The 19,847-nt window shown below is 43.5% G+C and overlaps 1 protein-coding gene across 5 annotated transcripts in view; it reads left to right on the top strand.

The window, feature by feature from the left end:
* Positions 1–19,847, top strand: part of COL7A1 (collagen type VII alpha 1 chain) — a 260,266-nt gene that overhangs the window by 42,903 nt on the left and 197,516 nt on the right. For all 5 annotated transcript variants that reach the window (XM_030206399.1, XM_030206395.1, XM_030206397.1 and 2 more), the window contains exons 7-11: positions 752–903; positions 3,687–3,816; positions 7,415–7,534; positions 14,449–14,598; positions 19,486–19,605. In XM_030206399.1, coding sequence (XP_030062259.1) covers positions 752–903; positions 3,687–3,816; positions 7,415–7,534; positions 14,449–14,598; positions 19,486–19,605 — 672 coding nt within the window. The remainder of the gene's footprint in view (positions 1–751; positions 904–3,686; positions 3,817–7,414; positions 7,535–14,448; positions 14,599–19,485; positions 19,606–19,847) is intronic.

Below are 19,847 nucleotides of genomic sequence, written 5' to 3'. Positions count from 1 at the left end.
TTTGAGATTTTTTTTTTTTTTTTTTTTAATGAAGGGGGTCGAATGGCAGACAGAAGGGAGCTGAGGAGACTGGGGACTGTGGTGCCGGCGGTCTAGGAACAGGAGAGGGCGAGAGACCCTGGCGCTGGGCCCTCCTTGGAGTCCCGGGCCCGGGGAATTTTGTCCCCCCGCCCCCTCTCTCAGTGGCCCTGTATTTATTCACTTCCTTATGGCCTGGTATCTGATATTCCATATGTCCAGAGCACAGCTATTCTTCTTTCACTTAATAAGAACATAAGAGTAGCCATACTGGGACAGACCAAAGGTCCATCTAGCCCAGAATCCTGTTTCCAACAGTGGCCAAACCAGGTCACAAGCACCTGGCCAGAAACCTCTGGCTTTGAGTCTTACGTTCCTCTACCCTAGGGTAGGGGAACCAATGTGATTTGGACCCATTTTCATCTCTATTGCAGCAGACATGGAAGGTACAGTCCAATGCAGAAGGTTTCAGCCCTGGTTCTTTAGGGCCATATGCAGGTCTGCTTTTCATGGTGTCTGTGATGAATACTCATCAGATACGTTTGTACACACAGGTTCAAGAACTGGGTTAATTTGTTTATAGCTGTGTATTCAATGAGTTTATTTAACTGGGCAAATTAGCTGAAAATCCACTTTAAAATAACCAGTTAAGTGATCAAATTAACTTTAAATGGCTTTCCTACTGCAGAAAATTAGTCACCCTCCTCTAACTGTAACTCTCATGGTCATTTAGCTACAGGACCATCCAACCTACTCATCTCAGTGCAAACATCAAATTCGATGAGAATTCAGTGGACTGGGGCAAGTGGACCCGTCACAGGATATAGAGTCCAGTACGTTCCTCTTACTAGCCTGGGGCAGCAGATCACGACTGAACGGAAGGAGGTAAGTTTCTTTGGAAAATATTTTTTACCCATTTGGATAAAAACCATGCCTGCATCTAGTTGTGGAGTTTGGCCACCAGGATAATGAATACAAATTTAAATTTGCCATCAAACTGTCCAGGTTGGATATTCTCATTGATGTTGTTATCACTAAACAAGAATAAAGGGATGTCCTCACAATTTCCACAGAAACAACACGGGTGAAAATGAGGAGAGTTCGAAATAACCAAGGCAAACGAGGAGTAAGGGCATCCCAACAGTTTATTTGCCAAAATCAGCTGACCCAAAAGACCCTACATGGGCCGTGTGTTGGCACAATGCCTTCCTCAGGGGTCAAGATGGTTCAGATAAATCAGCGCAGAGAATGTAAATGGGGATAACCATTCAAATACTGGAACAAAATATGGTTTAAGTCCTAGTGAGGTCTCCACTTCAGTGGAAATCATTCAGAAGCAGTTTACAGAGGTTACCCACCAACAACCCCGCAAATTTCCTTCTCCAGCACCCTGTCCCCTATAGCACATATCTCCCCCTGAGGCGTCCTACCTTGCCAGAAACAGGAAATTGCGTCAGAGGAAGGCTCAGAACTTAGTAGCCTGTCAGTTGGTTAAAAGTGTTTGTTTTAATTCAATTAGACTTTAACGGCCTAATTCTATATATGATGCTCAAAATTGCATGTGCCCAATTTAGTTGCCAAATGAGCCAACTATCATTGATAATTGGGTGCTAATAATCATCAATCTTAATTGGCATTAATTTAAATTTACATGCACATCTTTAGGTGCCGGAATCCGCATGTAAATTTTATGCTTGGATCCCAAAAGACCCTATACACGCCGTGTTTCAGCAAAATGCCTTCTTCAGGGGTCGTAACCTGCGCAGAGTATATAAATGGGAAAAAACCCATTAAAGCACGAGATGACTTGTTGCCACACCACGCAGTACATATCGCCCCAGCGTTTTAATAGTTTTTTCCATTTACATACTCTGTGAAGCCGATTTATCTGAACCGCTACGACCCCTAAGAGAAGGCATTTTACCGAAACATGGCCCGTGTAGGGTCTTTTGGGTCAGCTTACTTTGGCAAATAAACTCATGGATGCTCTTTCTCCTTGTTTGCCTTGGTTATTTGGAGCTCTGCTCACTTTCATCCGGGCTGTTATCACTAAAGCATAGCCTTTTTCCATCAGATATTTAATATTAGATAGGCTGAAGAGGAGAAAACTTTTACATTTCATCTTCTGCTCTTTAAATTTCTGATGCATGCTCCAGGAAGCAGATGTTCATCTCCTCTTGAATAATTACTCCTAAACTACAAAAGTTGTGTATTGTGGATCAACACCGATTCATTTGTATATCTGTGGTTGCTTTGTCATTCTCTCTGCATGCAAAATTCAGTAAAAGACTTCTCAAACACATATTTCTACTTTTGCACTAGTTTTCAAAGTAAAACTGCACATGTATTTGAAAATTGCCTATGGAAAAATTGTCACAGAGAAATCACCTCTTTCCTCTGCGTATACTTTTCCGATCAAAGCAGGGTGTGTATACTATTTTTGAATTTACAAACATGATTGTGTTGTTTTAATCTCTGCCCTAATCACATCCCTGGAAACAACCCCCTTAAACGTGGGTGAAAGAAGATGCCTTGTCCCCAGGCAGGGTGGGAAATTCTCACATATCCCATTAGCGCAGGTAAAACCTCTGAGAATGGCTTTGGAAATTGCCCTTCCTCAGATGAATCCATGTTCTGTCATTCTCTTTTTTTCTTCTGTTTTATATGGGAGTTTCTGAGGGACCAATATTCCCCAAACTGCTAAGCAGATAAGATAATTGGACACTTTATTTGGTTATCTTTATATCTTATCTTACAAAGTTTTTTTATATACCACCTACAAGGTTACAAAAACAAAGTGGTGTACAATGAACAAAAACTACCCACCCCTATGTACAAACTCCTCCATCATCGCCACACCCAATATAACATAAACAATTGTACCCCAAAATTTAAAAATCCTAAAATTCATTAGAAAATGCTCCAGTTCCTCATTCCTCCCCCCCCCCCCCAATACACCAAACAGCATAATCCAACTCCTTCTGAGCCTCTACCCTTTCCAGTGGCAGCCAGGGTTTAAGCCTTTCTAAATCTCTCGTAATGATCAATCATATGGGTTTGACTGGCAATTGATTCCATCTCACGAGGGCTGCCCCCCAAAAAGCTCTATCTCTGAGATAAGAGCCTCCAATATGGTACACTGATGGGATGCATTTGTACGTGGTGGACCAAATGTTTAGCCAAATATAAATAGATATTCAGCCACATGTACTTGAAGAATCATATGGCTGAATATCTAGATCAATCTGTGGATTTTGACTGCCATTTGCAATGCTGGCGTTTACCTAATAAGTGTAGCCCCGTTAGCACCAAATAAATCACACCAACTGGTTAAATTTGAAGACTCATCCCACGAACACCTCTGAGCCAGTCCCCTTTTTTACCTGGTGAAATTTGTGCAGTTTGTGATTAAACTGTGAAACTTTAACCAGTTCCAGGGGCCACATTTTTAGAACAGGTAGATTTACCTGGCTAAAAACTATTTACATACTTTTTGAATATCAGCCCCTGAATTTTCAAGAACCAGTGTTCCAGTTGTACAGAAGCATAGTGCGTACTATGTAAAACTTGAAGAAATTATCCAATTACTTCCCATGTTTTACTTGTGCTGTTAAAGATGTGCCCTGTTATCTGTAAGCAACCTACTAATTTATGCTCTTAATAAACAGCTCAGCCTTACAGCAGGTGAAACCACTACAATACTTCAAGGGTTGAAGGCCGGGACCGAATATCACATCACTGTCATTGCTCAATATGCCAACAACGTTGGCGAATCAGTTTCTGGCAAGGGACAAACCCGTAAGTAAAATCATTTGGTTACGTAATGTTGAAGGAGGTAGAGGAGGAATGAAAAGCATGAAGAATTCCATTTGTTTTGGAGAAAGGATTAAATTCAAATTAAGACTTTTATATACCGCTAAAATCCCCTTATTAGGGTTCAGTGAGGTTTACAGTAATAAGACCATTGCTTAGGTCACAGGTTCCCAAACTTGTCCTGGGGAACACTGAACCAGTCAAGTTTTCCAGATACCCACCGTGAACATGGATGAGAAAAAATCTGGATGCAATGGAGGCAGTGCTTGAAAAAACCATCTCATGAATATTCATTACAGATATTCTGAAAACCTGACTAGCTGGGGAGCCCTCTTCCCCTCCCCCCTCTCCCCCCCCCCCCCCCCCCCCCCCCCGCACAGGTTTAGGAAGCACTCACTTAGATCATATATGAGAACAATGTGTTTCAACCCTCTCCTGCAGGACACCTTCTTTAAGACAGTCTGACAAACATAGCTTTCTTTAGAAAGGTTCATTGGCTTCCTATTGAGACAAGGATAACTTTCAAATTTGGATGTTTTTTTATGGAAAATTGTTCAGGGACTAGTGCCTCTCTATTTGACATCTCTGGTATGTTATACGTTAGGTCTAACGTATAACAACCATAAATTTCTTTTGTTTGATTTTCCAAGTCCTAAGGGTATTCTCATGAAGAAATATGTTATAAGTCTGTTTGCGTATCAGGCAGCTAAATTTTGAAGAGTTCTACCTGTTAATTTACGTCTTATCGTTTACGATGTGTATAAGAAATATCTTAGGACTTTATAGTTTTCTGAGTATGTGGCTAAAATGTAGAGGGTGATATCTTTGCTGACTTTCTTCCTTTTTTTCTATAATTGTTACATCCTAGACTTTTTTTTTTTTTTTTACGGTCTAGTGCTCTTTCTGTAATCTGCTGTGAGCTATGTAAATGGCATTAGCGGAATAATAAGAAAATTTAACTGTAACTGTAACCTATCCTGTTGGGTTTTCAGAATTACCACAATGAATATGCATGAGAGAGATTTCCATACACTGGATCTCCAATCCTGCAAATCTACCTCATGAATATTCGTTATGAATAACTTGAAACCAGATTGGTTAGGAGTGGACTGAGAGACAGTGTGATTCAGATGTCTTGATCTTGCTGCAAGGAGTTATCTTTTTATGAGAACAGAAAGGAATCATGTTTCGTGTTTCATTGCATAATTTTGTCATTCTGTTCTAGTCAAGAAAGGGGTGTGTCGGCCAGCTGAGCAGTCTGGTTAACTGAATGCCCTTTGGTGCTTAAAATACCTATAAGAACAGTCCTTTTCTGTTTGAAACTATTAAAGATGTTCAAATTGGATAGCTGAAATGTGCTTGAAGGTCTTGAAAATAGACATTGGGGGCTCAAATTTCAAAGCCGTTTCTGTTCAAAGTGCCCACCCTTCCTGAGAGTAAAAGTATAAGTGATAGTCAACTCACACATTTTTCCCTGCTTTCCAGTGGCTGGGGTTAGGTCAGAGGAGGCCATAACATGCACAGTTTGGGATTTTGAAACCAGTGCACGTTTTTCTGCCTGAAAAAAAAAGAGTCCCAAATCTATGCAAGTACTGTTTCCAGGGACCATTATCAGAGTAGAGTAAACCATGTGGTTGTGTTTTGATTACTGGTACTGGTGCCTGCACCAGTGCAGTTTGATTATTACTCCTTAATATGTTCCAGTGTGTCATGGGACTGTTAAGGCAACGCTGAGTGTTTGAGCTACGTATGGCTATGGGGTGATGGAATACTTGTAGAGATGCCAAGTCTCACTCATTAGAAGTGTGTCACACTCATTTGAAAGCTCTCTCACTCTCACACTCTCTGAGCTCTGTTTCTCACTAATCAGAGCTTCAGTACCAGTGCACTGATCTTGATCACTGCTTTCAGGAGAGGGAAGCCTGAGAGAAGTAAACCAAGTGGTCCAAGCAGTAGGAAGAAATCTGAGCACAAGCTGCTTCCCCTTGCCCTGTCCCTTTCCCCTTTACTGCAAGTACATGTGCTCTGAAACCGATGTACATACTTTTAGCTACTGGGTGGAAAACAATTTTCAGCTCAAAAAATTTACCCAAATTGCTCCCCACTTTCTATTCTATCAGAGGCTCCAAAGAAAAGCCAATGTGGTCGTGGAGGAGTGGCCTAGTGGTTAGAGCACTGGTCTTGCAATCCAGTGTTGGCTGGTTCAAATCCTGCTGCTGCTCCTTGTGATCTTGGGCAAGTCACTTAACCCTCCATAGCCTCAGGTACAAACTTAGATTGTGAGCCCTCCTGGGACAGAGAAATATCCAGTGTACCTGAATGTAACTCACCTTGAGCTACTACTGAAAAAGGTGTGAGCAAAATCTAAATAAATATCATTTAATGCTGCCTTGATTCTTTTGCAAAGCAATACTACACTTAAATTATTCTAGATTTATACCCTGGATGCAGCGTCGGGAAAACAAAATTACTCTTTGGTGTGGTAAATCTCATTCTTTTTGGATACTTCACCCGTGGCATCTCTGTAGTTGGCTCTCCTCTGAATATGGTACTTCCTCTTCTGCACCGGTAGGATTAAGTAGCAAGAGTAGCTGTTTGCTGCAGAGAGGACATTTCCCAATTTGAAGATTGTATTCTACTGCTTGACTGCTCTGCTAATTTACAGTTCAATTTTGTTCTAATAAACTGAGCAAAAAGCTGTTTGGCCTATCACATTGGTGGGCAACTAGAGTCCTCGAGGGCCACAGCCCAGTTGAGTTTTCATGATTTCCATAATAAATATGCATGAGATCTATTTGCATACAGTGGAAGCAGTATATGTAAAGCAATCTCATGCATATTCATTGCGGAAATCTTGAAAACCTGACTGGGTTGTAGCCCTCAAGGACCGCAGTTGCTCACCCCTGGCCTATCAGGACATTTTCATTGACCATCTACTCAAAAGGAGTGGAGGAGTGGCCTAGTGGTTAGAGTGGTGGACTTTGGTCCTGGGGAACTGGGTTCGATTCCCACTGCAGGCACAGGCAGCTCCTTGTGACTCTGGGCAAGTCACTTAACCCTCCATTGCCCCAGGTACAAATAAGTACCTAAGCCGCATTGAGCCTGCCATGAGTGGGAAAGCGCAGGGGTACAAATAAAAAAAAAAGAAGGTGGTCTCCTGCTAGACTGAACACCTCCATGCCATCTCCTGCTTCTGTCTGCTTTTTAATGCTCAAAGGTGTCATCTCCAAAAAGCAACTACATCCTACTACTACTACTTAACATTTCTAGAGCGCTACTAGGGTTACGCAGCGCTGTACAATTTAACAAAGAGAGACAGTCCCTGCTCAAAGAGCTTACAATCTAATAGACAAGTGAACGGTCGGTCCGATAGGGGCAGTCAAATTGGGGCAGTCTGGATTCACTGAACGGTAAGGGTTAGGTGCCGAACGCAGCATATGACTACTACATATGACGGACAATAATACCAATCCATAAAAACTGTAAGCATTGCAGTTCTGAAAGAATTAGAAGGTGCCTTTAGCGACTACTGGGACCACCCTCTTGTCTTAAGTTGCTAATATCTCTCTGATTTTCTTTTCAGTGGCTCTGGCTGGAGTCTCGAACTTCCGTGTGGTAGAGGCAGGTCCTTCTTTCCTCAGGCTTGCTTGGGTACCAGGAGGAGAATTGGTGCAGGGTTATAGGATCACATACACAGCTCGAGGTAGGAAGTGACTTAAGGACACTGAAAGCTAGGCTGAGCTTTTCTGTCTTGTTTTTCCACTGTGGGTTCATATTTTTGGTTTTCAACCATATTACTCAGGAATGTATAGAAATGAATTTGATTAAATCAACAATCATTGTGCCATCTCAGTCACTGTAATATTGGTTGTAGCACATGGAGAATAATGTATACGGTCCTCAGTGGCTAAAAAGACAAACCCTGACTTCATACCTTATAAGCCAGGGGCGTAGCCAGACCTAGGCGGGAGAGGGGTCAAGAGCCCGAAGTGGGGGGGCACAGTTTAAGCTGCCTCTCCCAACTGCTGACACCCCCCCTGCCACTTTGGACAACCCCCCCCCTGACGCCGATGCCACTGCCCCACCAGCCGAAGTCTTCTTCAGCGCCGGTTGACTCCGGTGCCTTTGCTATTGATCTGTTTCTGACTCCCGACGTCCTCCGTGCACGTCCTGTATGTAGCCCCGTGCAGGACGTTGGGAGTCAGAAACAGATTAACAGCGAAGGCACCGGAGTCAATCGGCGCTGAAGAAGACTTCGGCTGGCGGGGGTTGGGGACCCCCGCCAGCAAAGGTACCTGGCGGCGGGAGGGGGGGTCCAAAGTAGAGTGGGCCAGGGCTTAATCTATGGGGGCCCATGCCCCCGTGGCCTCACCTAGCTATGCCCCTGTTATAAGCTATCTCTGTTAAGACGGTTATTTACAACAAAGCACTGTTTTGTATCTTATTTTTAAAAAATTATATAAATTTTTGGTCAACCAGAAACTTTGGACCCGATATTCAAAGGGGTTTAACCCCACTGAGTTGGCCAACCACTGATATTTAGTGGCACTTAAGTGGGTAATGCCACTGGATATCTCCACTAACCAGCCAATCCCTAGCTGGCTAGGTCAGAGGTGGTCCGGAGGCAGAGTGTGGGCAGAATCACAACTTAGTGGGTCTTTTAGCATTTTTATCACGTGCTAATGATTAGGTCATGCTAAACCCTAGAGACGCCCATAGGAATATATGGGCATCCTAATTATTAGTGCGTGCTAAAAACGCAGGCACACCTTTAGTAAACGACCTCGTAAGTTGAATAGCAGCAATATTTGGACCGCTAACCAGCTAAGTAAGAGCATGATAGAGGTATATAAAATAATGAGTGGAGTGGAACAGGTGGATGTGAAGCATCTGTTCACGCTTTCCAAAAATACTAGGACTAGGGGGCATGTGATGAAACTACAGTGTAGTAAATTTAAAACAAATTGGAGAAAACGTTTCTTCACCCAACGCATTCGTTGGCGGAGAACGTGGTGAAGGCGGTTAGCTTGGCAGAGTTTAAAAAGGGGTTAGACGGTTTCCTAAAGGACAAGCCCATAAACCACTACTAAATGGACTTGGTTAAAATCCACAATTCCAGGAATAACATGTATAGAATGTTTGTACGTTTGGGAAGCTTGCCAGGTGCCCTTGGCCTGGATTGGCCGCTGTCGTGGACAGGATGCTGGGCTCGATGGACCCTTGGTCTTTTCCCAGTGTGGCATTACTTATATACTTATGTACTTATATAAAGTTAGGACAGTTAAAAGTCTGTCCTAATTTTATACGCTGAGTTAACCGGACACAGGTCTGAATATCGTCTGGTGCCTGGTTAACTTCCAGGTCAGCTTACATACCTGGATATTCAATTTTGGAAGCCGCAGTTGCCCCAGCATTGAATATCTGGGATTAGTCCAGCCCACAACTGTGAGTGGCTTACTACCAGGCTGAGTATTAAGAATTTTATATACTTAAATCTATATTAAATTATTCCACATCATAGTTCATGAGAACTAAATTTCAGGCCTCCTGGTCTTATGCTGGTTACAGGTGGGTAAAAGTGCTTCTCCACTGGTTCTGACCGTATCCCTGTTGTGGTCCACACCAGGAGAAACCTTGTAATGTTGGCTTGTATTCCAGTTCATTGAAGGGGGAGAATGTACTACCTTTACAGCTCCAGTGTGTTTCAAACACTGACCAACTCTGGCTAAAACAGGCCTAGGCTATATCCGAGCACTGCCACTATCTGGGATTTTGGTGGTCCCCGGAAGTTAAGCTGGTACGGCCAATAATCAGTGCCATACCCATGAAGTTAACCGAGCAGACCTAGAACTAATATTTAATAGGGATGGGCAGCCCCCAAAATGTTTGTGTTTATTTCATTTTGTTTTGTTTGGGTCAGTCTTCATTTTTGTTTCAGGGATAATGTCATTAAGGTCATGCGCTCTTTCAAAATAGTATGACTTCTTTGCACACCAGGCCAAGCAAACCACTGAAAAGTTACCTGAAGATTTTCCTGCCAGTTTCTTGATGTACTGCTCTTTGCTCTGAGAGTCTCTTAACCAGGCTGAATACTAGAGCTGTTCATTGAGCAAGTCAAACGTCTTTAACTACTAGCTTATGCATAAAAACCCACAAACAGCAGCCGGCAGTGTCTGATGAGTTCAAGAAGACCATTGAAGCAGGTTCTGGAGAATGATGGCGATGCATCAACATGCAAGATCAATGCTGAGAAACACACTGTAGGCTGAAGTAAATCTACAACTGTGATTCCTTATTGATACGCAGGGAATATAAGAAAACAAATCTGAAGGAAGAGAGGGGAAGAGTAATAGGAAAAGAGTGGTGGAGAAACGAAGAAGAAATATTAGCAGAAAACAGATAAAAGGACTGAGCTACTTACAGTTGGAGGGTCCCCACCCAGCACTTTGTAAGTTTGTCTAGTTGCCTTGCACCTGGAGAAGCTGGCCGCCCCTGCCTACAGACATACTTGAGCATGTCTGCTTCTGGTTCTGGCACATCTCCCAGCCAGGCCTCACCCAGCACATCGCCACACCCTTCTGAGATAAGTCATCTCCCCAGGAAAGAATTCTCCCCCTCAGGCCAGCAGCACTGGGAGATGAAGTGCTGCAGTACACCAGTTCCTGCAGTGGCTTACCTCACATCACCGGTACTTCTACCCAGAAACTTAATTTAGCATATTAATTGGAGAATGTTGTCAACAGTTTACAATAACCAAGGGCATAATTTGATATGTCAGGATAAAAAGATTGTGCTTGTGCAAGGAAAAGTTCCAACCAGGGCTCAATTCAAGCTTGTAAGATACTAACAATCTATTCTGCTCAGCTTGTACAGTTGGTGGTAATGACACTGGGCACTGCTAACCTTGGAAAGGAGAATTTCAAAATGATTTATGCATTCGAGTTATTTGAAAACTGATTTACTCTGTGTGTCTAGCAGTCAGTGTGGTGTCCCACAGTGCACACAATTTTAGCTGCATTTAGAAGAGGCATTTTGCAGGGTGGTAATAGGTCAGTGGTGTGAAATAAGACACACACATATGACATCTTCTGCTCTCTATGTACACTATGGATGCCACAAATTTGGTGCTTAGATGCAGCTTGCTGAGTGCTAATTGTATAATGGTATCTGGGTGCACTGTTCCCTGTAAGCTGAATGGAAGTCCTCCGCCTGCATTGCTGCCAGTAGGGGGTGCTGCTTCAATGTTATGTTTTCAATGGCTATGGACAGGCAGGTTCCCTGGAGTCCTGCAGAGCTTGCCTGTCCCTCAATATTGAAAATATGATAGTGAAACAGCGCCACCCGCTGGCAGGACTGTAGAAGGAGGACTCTCGCTTAGCTTCGAGGGAGCACTGTCTGGGTGCCCAGATCCTGTCATAGACTATCCGCATTAAGTGGCATCTCTGTGCCTACATTTAAGGCAGAGCCATTTACACCATGTCAATAGTAGGCATAAATGCATATACCTAGGGTTACCATATGTCTGAATTTACCCGGACATGTCCGGGCGTCTGGACGGGTTTTGCCAGTCCGCCCGTTTGTCCGGATTTCTGGACAATCGGGTGGCGGGCCTATCCTAGCCTACCCTTCCCTTACTTACTATCTACTGCCCTGGTGGTCTAGTGACCTCTTCAGGGCAAGAAAGAGCCCCCTCTTTCCTGCCCGGAGCGCTGCCCTTGCCCTGCATCCTGTTGCTATGATGGTCTTGGGATTCAAAATGGCTGCCGAGAGTTGAAGCGGCCTCGCGAGACTTCAACTCTCGGCGGCCATTTTGAATCCCAAGACCGTCACATCAACAGGATGCAGGGCAAGGGCAGCGCTCCGGGCAGGAAAGAGGGGGCTCTTTCCTGCCCCAAAGAGGTCACTAGACCACCAGGACAGTAGATAATAAGTAAGGGGAGGGGAGGTGACCTGGGGGAGCGGCGAGGATGCGAAAGGGACGTGGGTGGGACAGGGGGCGGGACGTGTTCTCTTTTTGAAAGGACAAAATATGGTAACCCTACATATACCTAAATGCAGCCCTTTAGGGTTAGATTTTATATATGGCACCCAAAAAAAATTGGCGCCGAAAAAAGTGCTATCCTACAAAGCACGTTCAAAGTAAGGTGCAGTTTCTAGAATAATAGTGCTTACATTCAGGATTCATGCCTAACCTTAGCATGGCCGTTTGCACCAACTGAAACGTGCCACTGTTATTCCTTAACAACATGCGTTAATTTGAGGAATGTCCCCATTCCGCCCATGACCCTCCCACTTCCATGCCACTTTTTTCAGATCGTAAATTAAACAATGTACACTAAGGGGGAGCGATTCTATAACTGGTACTTAGTTATGGGCCGGAAAGAGCCACATTAGACTTTTATTCTATAAAGGCCGCTTCGTTCCAAGCATCCTTTAAAAAAAATAGCTCTTAAAGTGGATTCCCGCAGCCAACTTTGGCCATGAGGACTTAACGCCTTCTGAAACCTGGTATAAATCCCGGCGCCCAACTGAGGACAGTTAGTGTGCAAATCCAAGTATTCTATAACATCGCATCTAATGCCTGGGACCGCCCCTGACTCATCCATGCCACTCCCATGGCCATGTCCCCTTTTGAGTTACATGCTATGGAATTTAGACACGGATGTTATAGAACAGAGATTAGGTCAGATGTGCATGTAAATTCAAATTGAGGCCAATTAACTCTAATTATTGTTACCTCATTAACTCATTAAGTTGCATGCATATCTGGCCCGTATTTTAGCACACCCAACTAGTGCATTCTCTGCTGTGATGATGGCACCCTCATATCCCAGGACCACTATCTTAAGGGGCCAAAAGATACTAGTGAATGCCCCATTTCCCCTCACAAAGAAGGCCCTGGTGCTCCTCAGGGCAATTTCATTTCATTTTCATGTACTAAAATTTGTATTTTGTTCTATACAAGAGTTACTCTAGTAGATGGCTTCCAGTTAAAATTTACATAACAAAATGAAGACAAAAACTACTTATACAAAAATAAAACAAATATTTTCACATTTAGCTATCCTTCATTTCTTCCACACAGGTATTTGCCCCCAGTTCACTAACCCCAGTGACCCTCCTCCTACCTACCTGGTATTTGAATATTTAAGTGGCTGGTCCAAGACTGCCAATGACCCACACATCCAGCTCTGGAAGTCATCCACCCCAACAAAATTCCCTGGTCTCCCCTACCTAATAGCTCCTGGTCTGTCAGCGCCGTACTCCATAATAATTGATTCACTATCATTGTTATTTCACATGTCATTTGAAACAACTGCATATCCCTAGTGCCAGATGGTTTGTCAGATTGAAACAGAGGTGCAGAACCATCCAGCAGCATTATTCATTCAAATCTAGTGCACAATGATAGGAATTGGAAGCACGTGTCATCAGAAGGTTGTTTATGGGACTTTTTGAGTTGGAGATGATTTTCATTCCATTTCCAGAGGGTTGGTATCCACTTCAACTCTGCCAGAGCTGGAGCTTTGTATTATCTTAATTGGATATTCCTGGCATAGAGCTCCAGCATGGAGATGTCATGGCCCAGGAGTCTCCTCTCAACTAGCCCCTAGGGCTCTTGTCTCTAGAAAGGATTTGAAATACATGGCAAAGCAGACCAAAAGGAAAATTTAGTTTAGCGCTTCTCTTGTCTATTTTGATTTACTAGAAAAAACACTTGGGCCCTCATGCTCAAAAACAAATGTGGACACTAAGAGGCCATTAGCATCAGATCAGCAACTGCATTTGCTCAAGCCTAATGCTCAGATCCGACGAGCACATGAAACAACGAGTTTGTCAGCTCTGGGCCCAATGAGCATGCAAATGCATGCTAAAGAGGGCCTCCTGGATTCCTCCCCAATGTTCTCCCGCAGCAAACCCTATGCCAGCTTGGAGCTGGTGATAAGGTTGTGCTGAGCATGGGAGGAATAGGGAGGCTGGTGCTGTTTTGGGATTTGGATTTTACTACCTTTCTTTAAACTCTAGTGCATAGATTTAGTTTAATTTGTGAAATGTCTCTGATCAATGCCCAGAAATGCATCAACTGAAGCCTTTAGGTATGGCTGTGAAGGTGAGATTTACAGCTATCAGTAAATGCTGTAGCCATGACTGTGATGGGAGCGCTCGACTGGTGAGGAGGGAATAGCGAGTAAGCTGATGTCTTTTTAGCTATAGTGATTTGTGAGTTACCTCCTCATGTTCTTTGACTAGGCCTTGAAGTGAGTAGTCATTCCTTTCTCCCCCACGTCAATGGAGAAGTCCATCAGCTGCATTTACTGGCAGCTGGCAGCTCTTCCTCCTCCTCCTCTCCTCCCCCCCTCTGGTGTTCTGGGCATGCGCTGAAGAGCTTTGTTTAACACACAGCTTTCAGCACATGAGGCAGACACTGTCCTTTCGTGGATCTCCCTAATGCTCAACGCTAACAACGTACCTAAATTTGCATGTCATTAGCATTGAGCATTAGGGAGTTCCTTCATCTGCCCCCTGAGTTCAAGCTGCTGCTTACTAACAACTCTGTACAAGGGAACACAGGAGACGGTCCCTCCATTTATTTCTTCTGTTTTTGATTGGATGCAGGCGATGCCCAGGGACAAGAGAAGACTCTGAGTGGCAGTGCTGTTTCAGATACCCTCCTCAATTTGCTTCCCAACACAGAATATATCATTACAATCTACCCAATGTATCGTCTTCAAACTGGTGCTTCTTCAGCCATTACTGGAAGAACACGTAAGCACAATTCTCTGAATATCGGTCATCCAATAAAATGTACCAAAAACATGTGGTTGTAGCAAAGCAGATGGTATCAGCCAGATGCATTTTAGGTTCTACCCAATGGGATGGTAACAGAGCTTGGATATTTTAACACAATAATGATGCTGCTAGTATTTGGGTGTGACATACAGTTGCTATGCTTGGGTGTGATGTGAATGCATGATCTTGGTAAGTATGGTAGGATATGCAGAATGGGTCCCCCTTGCTGTCGTAGGAATAACGCTGAAGCTTATCTCCCAAGACAGATGTGGGCAACCACAGTCCTTGAGGACCACAACCCAGTCAGGTTTTCAACAATTCCACAATGAATATGCATGAGATTAATTTGCATATATTGATTCCATTATATGCAAATAGATCTCATTGTGGAAATCTTGAAAACCCAACTGGGTTGTGGCACTCAAGGACTGTGGTTGCCCACTGCAGTCTTTTTTTTTTTTTTAATTTATTTGTACCCCGCGCTTTCCCACTCATGGCAGGCTCAATGCGGCTTAGGTACTTATTTGTACCTGGGGCAATGGAGGGTTAAGTGACTTGCCCAGAGTCACAAGGAGCTGCCTGTGCCTGCAGTGGGAATCAAACCTAGTTCCCCAGGACCAAAGTCCACCACTCTAACCACTAGGCCACTCCTCCACTCCACTTAAGATGTAGTTTCCATTCTAGACCTCAACCTAGTCAGCAAAGCCACTAGCAGTGTTTAGTAAGTTCACTAAGATGAAAGAGGGCAACCTGGATAAAAAAAATGTTTTTAAAAACTTCAGCTTTGATGTTAACTAGAAAACTGACCCAATGAAAGTTAGAGAAGAGGAGACTCAGGCCAACAGTGATGAAGAAAAGATGTTCTCAGAGAGAATGGAGATGATTGAATGAAAGGGGAAAAAATGTTGAAGCAGAAGAGCAGAGAAAGTAGAAGGCAAAATAGCAAGTGAAGCATTGAAAGTAGACAATGGGTGGTGTGGTCTCGAAATATGTGGTAGGAGAGTTAGCATCAGGATGAGAAAGTATAGCGAAATAAAACACAAACTTTTGAAGAGGATATGACACTACATCTTCTGTCAAGTGGTGGCTGGATGGAGTGTGTGGAGGAAAGAAGCTCAAACGGATCAGGGTGGACTTTGGACCCGTCCCAGTGGATGCGGGGAGCAATGTGCAGATGGGCTGCAAACCTACCCAGCACCCCCAGCTAACACTGGTGTGACTCTAATCCTTTTCATTCCCTCATAAAAACAAACACTGCATATCTTCCTTTTCATTGTTTTTAGCCTCCTGAGAAAAGCAAGAAATTTACCCTTCTGGTCTTGTAAATAATTATTAGCACCGTTCGAGTTTGTGATATATCCCTTGGGTCTTCCTATGACGTGCATCTGAAAAGATGTTGTTTAATCCGGTAAACCCACCTGCCTTTTCTTTACCCAAATACAGGAGTGTTTCTACTATGGGGAGGGGAAGAAAACATAATCACCTCTTTCACTTTGAAATTTGATAGTGACTAATGTCTTGAAAACACAGCACAGTCTTAACCAGAAGCCCATTCAAGCTGGTGGAACATATCTGATTAGACTAGAAGACTTTCTTCTGTTCACTTGAAAGGAATTGTTACTTAATTACAGAAAAAAATGTGGTGGCAGAAACGGGGCTCAACACGACCTGATCAATGTTCTACATTGGGAGGTTTCAACTGAAAAAGCTTTATTCCTATTGGTATGGAAGACAGTGGCACAGTCTTTCTAGTTAATACTTAATAAGCATCAGTTTTATAGTGCTGTTGGTTGCTTACAGTGCTGTACATTAGTATTGGTAAAATATGTACCTGCCCCCGAGAGGTTACAAACTTAGTGGGTACCTAAGGCAGTGGAAGATAAAGTGACTTTCAGGCTCATTTTTGAAAGAGATGGACGTCCAAAAAATGACAAATCGGCATTTGGACGTCCATCTCACAGAAACGTCCAAATCAGTATAATCAAAATCTCATTTTGGACATCTTTCTCCGAAGTCCATCAGAAGGACGTCCAAATCTCAAGGGGGTGTATCAGGGGCATGTTCGAGGTGGGACTTGAGCGTTCCTAAGACTTGGACATCTTTCAGCCATAATGGAACAAAGCAAAGACGTCCAGCACTAAAACTTTGACGTTTTGAGCTAGACCTGTTTTTATTACGAATAAGGCACAAAAAGGTGCCCCAAATGACCACTGGAGAGAATCAGGGATGACCTCCCCTTACTCCCATAGTGGTCACTAACCCCCTCCCAACCCCAAAAATTGTGATGAAAAACATTACTTGCCAGCCTCAGATGTCATACTCAGGTCCATGACAGCAGTATGCAGGTCCCAGGAGTAGTTTAGTAGTGGGTACAATGCACTTCAGACAGGTGGACCCAGGCCCATACCCCCACTACCTGTTACACTTGTGGAGGAAACTGCGAGCCCTCCAAAACTCAGCAGAAACCCACTGTACCCACATATAGGTGCCCCCTTCACCCGTAAGTGGTGTACAGTTGGGGGTAGTGGGTTTTGGGGGCTGAGCACACAAGGTAAGGGAGCAATGGTCAGATATGTACCTGGGAGCTTTTTATGAAGTCCACTGCAGTGCCCCCTAGGGTGGTAGATTGCTGTCCTGGGATGTCAGAGGGACCAGTATACTAAAAATGCTGGCTCTTCCCATGTCCCAATGGCTTGACTTTGGATGTTTTAGACTTGGACATTTTTGTTTTCGAAAATGGCTAAAAATCAAAGACATCCAAATCGCAGGACGACCATGGTATTTTCGAACACAAAAAAATGGACGTCCATCTTTTTCGAAAATGACTTTCCTGGTTCGGAATTTGGACGTCTTTGTAAAACATCTGATTTAGACGTTTCTTTCGAAAATGCCCCTCTTTGTAACCTGGGCAAGTGGCAGAAGTAGGAATTGAACCCTGGCTTCTCAAACCTGTTAGTGAAGCCATAACACTCCTTCCTATATTTTGGCAAATGAGGGCATAAAAATAGAGGTCTCCAGTAGATGAAAGGTCAGCCTCCCTCTCTCGGCCCCTGGACTCTGTGTGTAGGATTTGAGTCATGATGTCTCAGGCCCTCACAGCTCTTGCCACCATTTGGCTACCTTTGAATTCTATACATTCAGTTTTTTGAAAGGTTTTTTAGACTTAGCAGATATTTTCCCCCATATGTGCCTTTCGGCTTCCTGCCAGTTTTCATTCTTGCTGTTAGGAGGATACACTGACAGCTGACTCTGAAGGACACAGCCTGGGCCTCCTGCCAGGCCATTATTTATACGCCCATTAGGATTCCCTATTACAAGTTCCAGGAAGTGCTGGGGCAGGTCCAGGCTGCTTGGACTGACCTCAAACCAGCTCGCAGTTCTTTCAGTCCTTATTCATATCATAGCACTGTAAAACCATTGTGTGGGCCGCAAATAAATGTTTTTACATCAGACAGAAATCATGGGACATAAAGCCATTAAGAAGATTAATTACTGTAACTTGGTTTGTCAAAGGGGTGAAGATGCGGTTTGGCACCTGTTCCTGTCAGGGGACATAGGAGGGCAGCATTGTACAAGTAGGGTACATTTGTTGAACAGTGGTAATGATATAGTCAATATGACACTGCAAGATGCAATTGAAAGGGAGGTGGGATTGATGTAAGCACGGTCTTAGCTTCATTGTGAGGGGTCTAGGGGAGGAGAATCACTTCTGGACTCTTGTGGATTCCTGAGCCGGTAAGTTGGGACCCCAGAAGGGTTGTACTATAGGGATTGGAGGTCAGCACCACACAATGTTGGAGATGTAACAGGAAGGGATTGTGGCCTGGTGTGGACAGCCATGAATTGACACTGTGGACTGTACCGGGTTCAGGACAGGTTATTTGGGTATGTAAACCCAATAAAACAGTGACCTTGTACGCCAGATTGGTTGACGTGGTCACTGAGGGTATGGGGGTGAGGAGGGGGCATACGACTACCTGAGTTACTGGTTTGTGAAGGTATAACTCATCAGTGAAATACAAGCAGAAAGATTTGAAAGTAAATAGCGAAAAATGCTTACACTTGCAAGATACCATCTTTATTTTTTTATATTTAAAAGGATTTATAAGCTGTACTATCTACAAATCTAGGAAGTTCACAGAATTCTTTTCTTAGTGATTTATTTATGTACCATCCAACCCAAGAGATCTGAACGGACAACAAAAGGTAAAGAAATTACAGCAGATGTAAAACAACAGAACAAACATAAATCAATAACTAATCAAATTTCATTATATATCCAAAATACAACTGTTCTAAGAAGTTTTCTAAAATGCAATAAATAATTTTCTTTCTTCAAGTCCAAGTCCAAGGACAAACAGCTCCATAATAAAGGAGCAACCCACATGTTAACTGCACCAAGTGTACTGGTTCTTTTTAAACAAAATTAAAAATGGATTATCATTGAGAACATTCTATGAGGAGGTGCCCAGAGGTCGCCTGATCGGTACCCACTTTCCTTTATAGAATAACTGGGCTAACATAGAGAATCTAATACATATAACATGAACAGTAAGTCAAGTAAAGAAAAAAAAAAAAAAGCAACGCATAAAAGAATTAAACTTCCAGCTTTTTCCCTGATGTGACAATTGATACAGATTTTGAGTCATGTGTTCACTTGTGAGACTGTTTGCACATTCCATGAGAGTGACTTCAAACTCTGTTCTTCAGCCATAACAAGAGGAGAACTTACTCCTCAGAAGACAAGCTTAAGCACCTCAGAGTTTCTGCAAGGCAGACCTCAGCACATCCCTCTATGCTTATTTTCTGCTCCTAATATGATAATGGGTTTAATCTCATGTTGACACATTTCTCTTCAAACAGAGCAATTGGAAGGTGTCCAGCGTTTTTCAGCTCAGAACATCTCCTCTCATGGGATGATGATGGTGTGGACAGGAGTTAGAGGGGCTACCGGATATCGCATCTCTTGGGAGCTTCTTTCAGGTAATCATCAAGATTACGTCGCTGAATGTACTTCAGTTATGCCTGTTTATGCAGCAAGCTGATGACAACCTAGGTCAGGAAGGGGCTGAATATTGATTGGAACTGAGCTGATCAACAAATTGCTTTTGTCTGTCTTGGCTCCATTCTATTGCACCTCCCATGCACTGTTCCGTCTAAGCTGAGCGGGAGTTCTCCACCTACAATCCTGCCAGTGGGAGGTGCTGTTTCACTATCACATTTTC

Source organism: Microcaecilia unicolor, chromosome 6 (genome assembly GCF_901765095.1).
Source record: "Microcaecilia unicolor chromosome 6, aMicUni1.1, whole genome shotgun sequence".
NCBI classification, from domain to species: Eukaryota; Metazoa; Chordata; class Amphibia; order Gymnophiona; family Siphonopidae; genus Microcaecilia; species Microcaecilia unicolor.
This window is presented reverse-complemented; position numbering and strand designations above follow the sequence as displayed.